Here is a 9,537-nt window from a genome sequence, read left to right on the forward strand (position 1 = left end):
GCAGGCTTGCTGCATCAGGGTACGACACCGCATATTTTAATTTAATTAAAACCGTATAAAACGAGACCGATTCGATCCGGCTGATCGAGGGGAGCGCGCACCCTCCACGTGTCCCAGCGCAGAGAGCAGTGCCGCCAGCTCTTGCCATTTGTTTTTCTTGCTGGTTGCTGCTTTGTTCTGTCTTCTTCTGCTGCTAGCCCTGTAGCCGAATCTTCACGCCGTGCTGCCCTTCCTGCATACATGTCCAAGTATGAAGATATGCTAGTATAAATTAGCCTTTAATTTATGGCTATATATGTCTCACACAGTTTTGTATAAAGATATGCTAATATCTGCAACATTAATTTTATACATTACCGGCCCCTCCGATCCATAATAAGGATATGACATTTATTATAGGTCTACTAGGGGAGTATATTTTTTGATACCCCAAATTTCGATGATTTATCACGGCCAATGGGGATTTGCTGCATATGTAGAAATCTTGTTGCATGGGTGTGTTTGAGGGTGTTGCGTGGTTTCTAATGTCTTTTTTCATATGGTACGTTAAGAATGTTGCAAAAAAATTGCACATATTTGACATGCAAAGAAGAAGAATGTTGCAAAGGTAAATTGCGATGATGATGCATACATACATAAAAGAATGATGCTGCATACATACATAAAAAAGCATCTGCATAACCTTTTATGATAAATCATACTTGTCTTTTGACCGATCAGTAAAAGCTATCGCCCGCCTCCCGCATGGTACCATATATGCGTAGCTAGCCAGGTTCTCCTCCAACGCATTTTGTCGCGCCTGCTCACTCCCTCACACTTGCACAAAGACGCACCTCACGTGCTAACCTCCTCTTTTGGCGGATGTCCCTACGTCATCTCCGTAAATGCGCGGGAAGAAATGCAACAAAAGTGTTTCAAACAAACGAAAAAGGTTGCATAGGTAGGGTGTATCCTGCAAGGATCAAACGTCTTAGATCACGAGTTTTTATCACATCAGACGGTGGGGAGGGCCCCATTTTTGCTATACCGATTTTTTGTTCTGTTTTATAACGATTAGACTCCCGAGACCATCGTGAGGGCATTCAATTTTTTTCCTCACGGTGGACCAAACTCTTATTATTTTCCACATGCACGTATTTTTTTTTGTAAGTGTAGATGCAATGGCATGCATTCCAATATTTGAACTTAGAGTTCTTCGTATGTAGTGATTTATTGAAAATTCGAAATTTCAAAGTACGATGATGTAAGAAAACGCACAACCTCTCTCTCTCGAAAAAAAGTGCACATGCAGGATCAAAATATGTTTGATCATGTATATTGATAAAAATATAAAAACAGACAATGCCAAACTGATATCATTAGAATCATTATAAAATAAAGTTTCGTATTATATGCATATTTTACCACATATTATATGCATCTGGTAGTGTAGGTATTCATATTATTTACTGTATTCTTAGTCATACTTTATAAAAAAATGACGTTTACAAAAAAATAAAATTATACCCAGCGCATTATGGGCAGGAGAGGGAGTACATATTCGCCAAACCAAAGAAAAGCTGTGTCAGTTTCTAGTTCTGCTCCGTCCTACACTCCTACTCCTACCCGATTTGTGCCTTTCCCCTTTCCGCCGCCCCATTCCCTCTCCCGCTCCTTCAACGACGGCGATGCTGCCGCCGTAAACCCTACCTTCGCCATTCCGGTGACAGAGCCCGCGCCCGCGACACCGAGCGATCGTTTCGTCTCTCTCCATGTCGCAGCCAAAAGTTTCCGGTGTCTGTTCCGTCCTCCCGGCGCCTCGCCGCCATCCCCTCCTCCTCCCGGCGGCTCCCCTGTCCGCGCCAACGTTCCGCTCCGGTCTTCATCGTCGCCTCACGATCGCCCGTGCCGCGGGGAATGTCGAGCCACGCTGCCTCGGATCCTTCAGCCGTACCCGTCACCGTCCTCCGGCACTCCACTCGACTCGCGCCGGGATTCCTCCATCTTCGGGTAAGGAGCCCTACCTCTGTTATTGTTCCGGTTCTCAGATTCAGTTTGGTTTGACGTAATCAAATTAATTGTCGCTGCTGGAACAGAATTAATTTTCATATTAGCTGTTTTTTTCCAAAAATATGCTGGCTGAAAAGGCTCGTAATACTATTCCTACTTCTGCTAAACAAATGCAGAGAATATTAAAGTCTTATTTTAGCTGAGTTCCTGGCTCCTGAATGCCTGCGCCTCCACCTGCCAATTTTTAATTATTTCTTGTCGTTGTGTGTCTGAGAGGCACGGCACCATGTGCGTATTCAGATGAGTGACACCTTAACTGATTCCTGACTTGTGTATCTCCTTTCTTTCAACAGCATGTGTCGATACAAGGCTGGTAGGAGAAAATACAGGCCTGCAAAACGTGGTATGAGCCTCGCTGCTGGTTATTATATTTGAGGGTTCTGTCTTCTGTCTAATTAACTGTTGCCACTGAAAATAAGTGCAGCATACAGATGGACGGGAGGCTAGAATAAAGAAGCAGCTCCAGCAAGTTGAATTATCGCCATCTTCTTACGACACGGCGTGGGTGGCTATGGTGCCCTTGCCGGGCTCCCCTGGTGCTCCATGCTTTCCCCAGTGTGTTGAATGGATATTGCTCAACCAACAGGATGATGGATCTTGGGGTGTCAACGAGTTTGGATCATCAGCCAACAAGGACATTCTCTCATCTACATTGGCATGTGTTCTTGCATTTAAGAAATGGAATGTTGGCCACGAGCACATAAGAAGAGGTATACAAAAGTACGCATTGTTACTTGTTAATGTAGTTCTGCTACATTTATTCTGAAGAACTGAAACGCCTTAATGCAATGAAAATGATACTGTACAGGTCTACATTTTATTGGAAGGAATTTCTCCATTGCTATGGATGAGCAGATTGCCACTCCTATAGGCTTCAATGTCATCTTTCCTGGTATGCTTAGGCTTGCCATTGCGATGGGCTTGCAGTTTCCTGTTAGACAGACTGATATTGATGGGGTTCTACACCTCTGGGACATTGAAGTGAAAAGGTTGGTCAACAGAAAAAATACATGGCATTGCATTCCGGCTGTACATTAGAGAGAACTTGTTTACGAAGTTAGTACGTAATATGTATGAGATGATCATGCCATTCATATTTGTCTTATGCTTACCAATGGAATTAGCTACCAGATTTGGAGCATCACCTGCGGTAAATACATGAAAATCCTCATACTTGACTAATTCAGGCAGGATGGGAAGAAATCATGTGGCAGAGAAGCATATATGGCCTATGTTGCTGAAGGGTTAGGAAACCTGCTAGACTGGAATGAAGTTATGAAGTTCCAGAGGAAGAATGGATCATTGTTCAACTCCCCTTCCACAACTGCTGCTGCATTAATCCACAACTATGATGATAAAGCCCTCGGGTACCTAAATTTGCTTGTCAGTAAATTTGGTAGTGCAGGTGGGTATCTGTACCTTTCCTTGTAAAGACTCAGCAAGGTTTAAACTGTCGCTAAATAATTAACGGCAATAGACTTTTTTGCAGTACCAACAGTATACCCACTAAATATACATTGCCAGCTGTCAATGGTGGATTCGCTTGAAAAGATCGGAATTTCTCACCATTTTTCTACTGAGGTAAAGGGCATCCTAGACATGACATACAGGTAATGACCATGAATACCAGATTTAATATTTCCCCAATTTCAAAATATTAGGCATACTTTAATTTATTTTAAGATATGGATTTGACCAACAATTGCTATTAATATGCAACTTATGTGAGATGTAACTAGATTCATATTCAAAAGTACCTACATACGAATGCAGTTTCATATCACATACTTCATGCATTAATGGCGTAAATGTTGGTCAGATTCTTGTCTTAACAAAACTAAATACATCTTATAGTTTGAAATGGAGGGTTACCTTTTTTTAGTAACTTGTAAACTTGACATGTCCTGTTTGCAGTTTTTGGTTACAGAGGGACGAGGAGATCATGCTAGATGTAGCAACATGCGCAATGGCGTTTCGACTCCTACGGATGAATGGATATGATGTATCCTCAGGTACCTAGGCAGGAATTTCACGTCAATGTTATGATTAATCTTGAGTTAACAGTCTAACTCACTAGTTCTATTCTGGTGCAGATGAACTGTCTCATATTGCTGAAGCTTCCGCTTTCCATGATTCACTTCAAGGATATTTAAATGATACAAAATCTATATTGGAATTGTACAGGGCTTCAAAAGTTACTGTATCCGAAGATGAACTGATCCTAGATAACTTAGGCTCCTGGTCTGGCAGCTTATTGACGCAAAAGCTGTTATCTAATGGGTTCCCAAGAATCTCGACCTATGCAGAGGTGCCTGCATGGAATTGAAATTTGTCATTTCACTTAGCTGTTCAGTTATGTTTAATTCTATGCTTTTAGAGTTTCAGGTAGAGTATGCTCTTAAGTTTCCTTTCTATGCCACACTGGAACGTCTAGAGCACAAGAGGAACATCGAACATTTTGATGCTAGGGATTCTCACATGATGAATACAGAATACTTGTAAGATTTTTATTTATTTTAAAATAATAGTCCTTAAAATTGTATTGCTTAGATGTCATACTAAGTGTTAAACATTTTGCTGAATAAGGCCATCTCGTGTCAACCAAGAACTTTTGTCTTTGGCTGTTGAAGATTTCACCTTTTCTCAAACTATTTACCAGGATGAACTCCAACATCTTGACAGGTAACCTTTTTTGCTTTCTTTTAATATAAAATTCCTTTGTTGGAGAACATTTTCTGAAATTTGTTGTTACAGTTGGGTGAAAGAGAACAAGTTGGACCAATTGCAATTCGCGCGACAGAAGTTAACATATTGTTATCTCTCTGCTGCTGCCACGATATTTCCTCCTGAAATGTCTGATGCTCGTATATCATGGGCCAAAAATGCTGTGCTCACAACTGTTGTTGACGACTTCTTCGATATTGGAGGATCAAAAGAAGAGCTGGAAAACCTCATCGCATTAGTTGAGAAGTACAATTCTCTAACTTGATGTCTTTGTCTGCACTTTCAAAAGAGTGCTTCTATCTTTGCTATTAATTCACTTTCCCTGTTCTGCGAATGCTTACCTTAGGTGGGATGAGCACCACAAAGATGACTTCTATTCTGAGCAAGTAAAAATAGTATTTTGTGCTCTCTATACCACGGTGAACCAGCTTGGATCGATGGCTTCTGCAGTCCAAAACCGCTGTGTTAGAAATCACCTGATAGAAACTGTGAGTCTCATGTGCCCCCTGGTTCTTAATTGCGTCATGTTCAGTATTGACAGGGTGAAACTGGTTTGCAGTGGCTACAATTATTGAGGTCTATGATGACTGAGACAAAATGGCAGATTACTCAATATGTGCCAACGGTGGAAGAATATATGACAAATGGAGTTGTTTCATTCGCCCTTGGCCCCATTGTGCTCCCAGCATTGTATTTTGTCGGGGAGAAGATCTCAGAGTGTGTTGTCAAAGATCAAGAGCACAGTGAGCTATTTAGGGTAATGAGCACTTGTGGTCGTCTCCTGAATGACATCCAAGGCTTTGAGGTATGTGGGCCTGTTTGTGCACAGTTTTTGTGTCTTGCAGATCCCATTCCCATCCATGTCTTCAAGATTTCGTTTAGCTGCTTAAAATATCGAACTTTTTAATCTTACTTATATGATTTTGCACACCATCATGTAAATTAATATTCTCTCTGTGATCAGATTATTTTTTCCATTTACTTACAGGCCCTATATTGATTATCTAGGACTATGAATTCTCACAAAAGTCGAAAATCAATGTTAAACGGCGCTTTCTTATGCGCCTTGAGGCTAGAAATCAATACCATTCAAAGAAAAAGAGAGATGTGCAGTGCTTATTTTGGTAGTTTGCCATTATACCTCTGTTTTAGAGAATGCTAATCAGCTCTGTTGTTTCTAGTTGTAGAATAGTAAGTTTAGAGTTGTAGAATAATAGAGCTGTACTCCCTCCGTCCATAAAAGGATGTTGGAGATTTTTCTAAATTCAGATGTATCTATACACTAAAGAGTGTCTAGATACATCTAAATTTAGACAAACTTGCAACATCCTTTTATGGACAGAGGTACTATGTTAAATGAAAATCTTTTCAAGTATATGATGTTCTTTTCCAGAGAATTTAGCTATTTTTGTATCCCATTTTAAGTATTTGGCAAGTTCATTGTCATGCAGCTAAAATCTGTAAATTTTAATTGTCGCCATCGGATGACTGACAAATTTGCAATCTTATGTCAGCGGGAGGGCAGCGAAGGGAAACTGAATAGCGTTTCGCTGCTTGTTCTTCACAGTGGTGGTCTAATGTCCGTAGAAGGGGCTAAGGAGGCGATACAGAAGAACATAGTCGCTTCTAGGCGAGACTTGCTAAGACTGGTCCTCAAGGAAGACACGCTCGTCCCTAGGGCATGCAAGGAGCTGTTCTGGAAGATGTGCAGGATACTTCACCTGTTCTACTTCCAGACAGATGGGTTCAGCTCGCCCAAGGAAATGGCCAGCGCGGTGGATGCAGTCATCAACGAGCCGCTCAAACTCTCGAGTTAGCAATCCATCTTTGGCTGTTTCATCAGAACATAGGATTTCGTGTGTTGATGATATGGAGCAGCAGAGGAAGCTGCGGTTAACCTTTGATGCTGTTAGTGGGTGGTGTAAAGATTAAGGCTGGAGGTTGTAAAAGGCCTGCTTGTGTTGTGAGAGTGACAGTTCATTGTTCAGTCACCAGTGGCGCGCGGCAAGCATCCAGGCTAATCGTCACATCAGCGTTCTCTCGGCAGATTAGATAGCTCATTGACTTGCAACGTTTGGCTAGAACTGATCTGTAAGACTAACCCTGTGATATCTCTAACAAGTAACAAATGATGGGCATATCTGGATTTAATGGCCTAACCCTGTCTTGTTGGATTATGCTCAGCTGCTCACCGTGGCTGGTCGTATTCAGTTTTATAGTTTGTATGCAAGCGCAAAGTCCATCCTAGAAGAGTCAATGGCGAATGTTTGTTAGCTTCAGATAACCAGTTGCTGATCAAGTTTTTTCAGAGAAAATCAGTTTGGTCAGAGCTGAGAGTTAGGCGTTACTAGCTGTTAGTTAGTCATTTTCAGTAGTTAGCATTTTCGTCAGTTAGTCAATGAACGGAGCGGTTTCTCGGTAGTTGTTTCCATGTTAGTTCGAGTAGATCGTCGACGTTATCACATCGTGGGATGGAGTGGTACTACGTGGTCATGGTGACAAAGTAGGGTGACGGGCGAGGAGGATGGCAGCAGTGTCTAATGGAGATGAGAAGAGGGAAAATAGAAAAGAAAAAGAAAGAATAATGTAACGGCCCCGGGTAGTACCCCTATAGAATTGTTTGTTCTTTTGTTTTTGTGCATAATCATGCATCATGCATCATCCATGTTTTACTAAATCAAATTATTTTATAAACCCTTCTTATTTTATTTTACCCTCCCATAAGGTTTTTATAATAAACCTCATCTCTTCTATTCTTTAACAAAACCCTACAATCAAAACTATATTAATAAATAAAACTATTTCAAATATTTTCATATACAATATAAAATCTGGTTTTGCTTTGCTTTGGTATGGTTTTAAAAAGGGTTTTCAAATCTGTTTTGAACAAGAGAGAAAAAGAAAATAAATTTTAAAAGCAAAACCTCTAATCCTAACCTCCCTGGGCCCTCTCTCTCTCTCCCTGACCTCTTTCTTTCCGAGCAGCCCAGCCCACCTTAGCCTCCCTCTCTTCCTCCCCTTTCTTTCCTCCTCCGGCCCACCTTCCTCCACCGGCCCGTACCCCTTCACGAGGAGGAGAGGCTCCTCCTGTCGCTTTCTTCTTCACGCACGGTGGCGTGACCACCACCGCACATGGTTGCCTCACCCACCTGCTCCTTCCCCCTTTAAATCCCTCTGCAGATCCCCACCAAACCCTAGCCCTTCTCCCTCCCTCGCGCCGCCTCCAGAGCCCCTTCCTTCCCTCATTTTTTCTCTTCTGCTTGCACGTCTGAGCACTACCGCTCCTTCCCCTCCATGGCGTTGTCGAACCAGACCATCCCCCGCCATTCTGAGGGCACCGGCGGATGCGCCTCGTCGTCCTCGTCATCTCCATCCAAGGAATCGAGCCAAGACCCCGTAAATCGACCGCACGGTCGCCGATTCTCCAGTCCGGCCATCGCACTCCGGCGTCGATTCCGGCCGCCCTCGTCCTCCTCCGGCCAAACCGAGCGCACCTTCGGCTTCCCCGTGTCCAGGCGCACCCCCGACGTCCAGGTCCTCGTCCAGGTTCGCTCCCAGTCATCGAGTTCATCTCCGACCTGCGAGCTCCGCCATGGCCTTCATCCCCGAACTTCGCCTCGTCTACTTCAAAGGGAGACGCGCCCAGTTCCATACAACAATCCATCGTTAGCGCAGTGGTAACCTCCTTGTTTCCCTAACAACAGATCCTGGGATCAAATCCCCACCTTGGCTAATTTTAGCAATCATTTTTGTTCTCTGGTTCCTTGCTCAGATCCGACGCTCGACGGGCCTCGGCCCAGATCTCCCCGACGAAGCCTTGCACCGCGCGTCCCGCATCATCTCATCGCCGACACGGGCCAGGTTCTGGCCCAGTTCGCTCGCCGCACCAGTAGACAAGATCCGGCCCAGTGCAGGTCCAACCAATTTCGTCCCTTCTCTGTTTTTTTTTGCAGAAAATGTTTGAATCTTGCTAAAATCATATCTTTTAAACCGTAACACGAAATAAAATGTTTTATATATGAAAGTTGATCAGAAAAATGTGAAGAACATGAATATGCCATCTATATGCCTGTTTGCATCTCGCATCATGTCGCGCGTTGATAGTTATGCATGTTCACCCCACATATATGCGGAGTATTTCGGACACCGACTAGGTTTCCCCGCTCCGTTTAACTTTGAAGTAGCGCACCCCTGCCATGATATGCTATGCTAATCAACATTTAACTTTGACGGTAGGAAATGCAACTCCAACCTTAATTGTTTGCCCGGGGTTCCGACTCCGATTAATACGGATAAGTTGCATCGCATCATAATTGTCATGTCATGCATGCCCGCATCTTGCTCATGCCGGTTCTTTATCCGTAGTAGTAAGACTTGCATACGTTGTGTGTTTCAGCATTTGCTTCTTCCCGGATAGGATCGCGAAGTGGTGTTGTGAGATACGACGAGTTCTCCGACAAGTTCTTCTTCAGCTTTTCACAGGCGAGCCCTCTCTCTTCACCTATTATACACTCTCCCTCGCATTGCTATCCTTATGTTGCGCTTCTTTATCGAGTCACGTGTCCTATTCCACTTGTTTACCATAATAATCCTATATGTATCATTCCTTATCCATAGCCGTTGCTTGATGTTTGAGCCATGCGAGTCGTAGGCGTGTTTAGGCTCTGTTGTTTATCTCGATCTGTTATCGGGATATGTTGGGTTGTTGGGAGGTTGTCACATGCTACATTAGTTTGTTGGAGATACACATGCTTTACTTAATTG

At 43.1% G+C, this 9,537-nt stretch overlaps 1 protein-coding gene and 1 long non-coding RNA gene across 2 annotated transcripts; both read left to right on the forward strand.

The window, feature by feature from the left end:
• The first annotated feature begins 1,751 nt into the window (after window positions 1–1,751).
• On the forward strand, window positions 1,752–6,760 carry LOC124672807 (ent-kaur-16-ene synthase, chloroplastic-like). Its single transcript, XM_047208979.1, has 14 exons — window positions 1,752–1,989; window positions 2,343–2,392; window positions 2,474–2,759; window positions 2,858–3,038; window positions 3,237–3,454; window positions 3,539–3,659; window positions 3,964–4,061; window positions 4,143–4,357; window positions 4,435–4,547; window positions 4,636–4,731; window positions 4,804–5,019; window positions 5,120–5,261; window positions 5,333–5,578; window positions 6,288–6,760. Exons 1-14 carry the CDS (start codon window positions 1,752–1,754, stop codon window positions 6,588–6,590), a joined length of 2,523 nt encoding a protein of 840 aa, XP_047064935.1. The 3' UTR covers window positions 6,591–6,760.
• Window positions 6,761–8,242: 1,482 nt separating this feature from the next.
• Window positions 8,243–9,219, forward strand: LOC124673659. The gene is made up of 3 exons (XR_006992780.1): window positions 8,243–8,450; window positions 8,546–8,687; window positions 9,170–9,219. It is a non-coding gene; the product is annotated as an uncharacterized LOC124673659 (long non-coding RNA).
• The last annotated feature ends 318 nt before the right edge of the window (window positions 9,220–9,537 follow it).

The sequence above is a fragment of the Lolium rigidum genome, chromosome 7 (assembly GCF_022539505.1).
Source record: "Lolium rigidum isolate FL_2022 chromosome 7, APGP_CSIRO_Lrig_0.1, whole genome shotgun sequence".
Classification (NCBI taxonomy): domain Eukaryota; kingdom Viridiplantae; phylum Streptophyta; class Magnoliopsida; order Poales; family Poaceae; genus Lolium; species Lolium rigidum.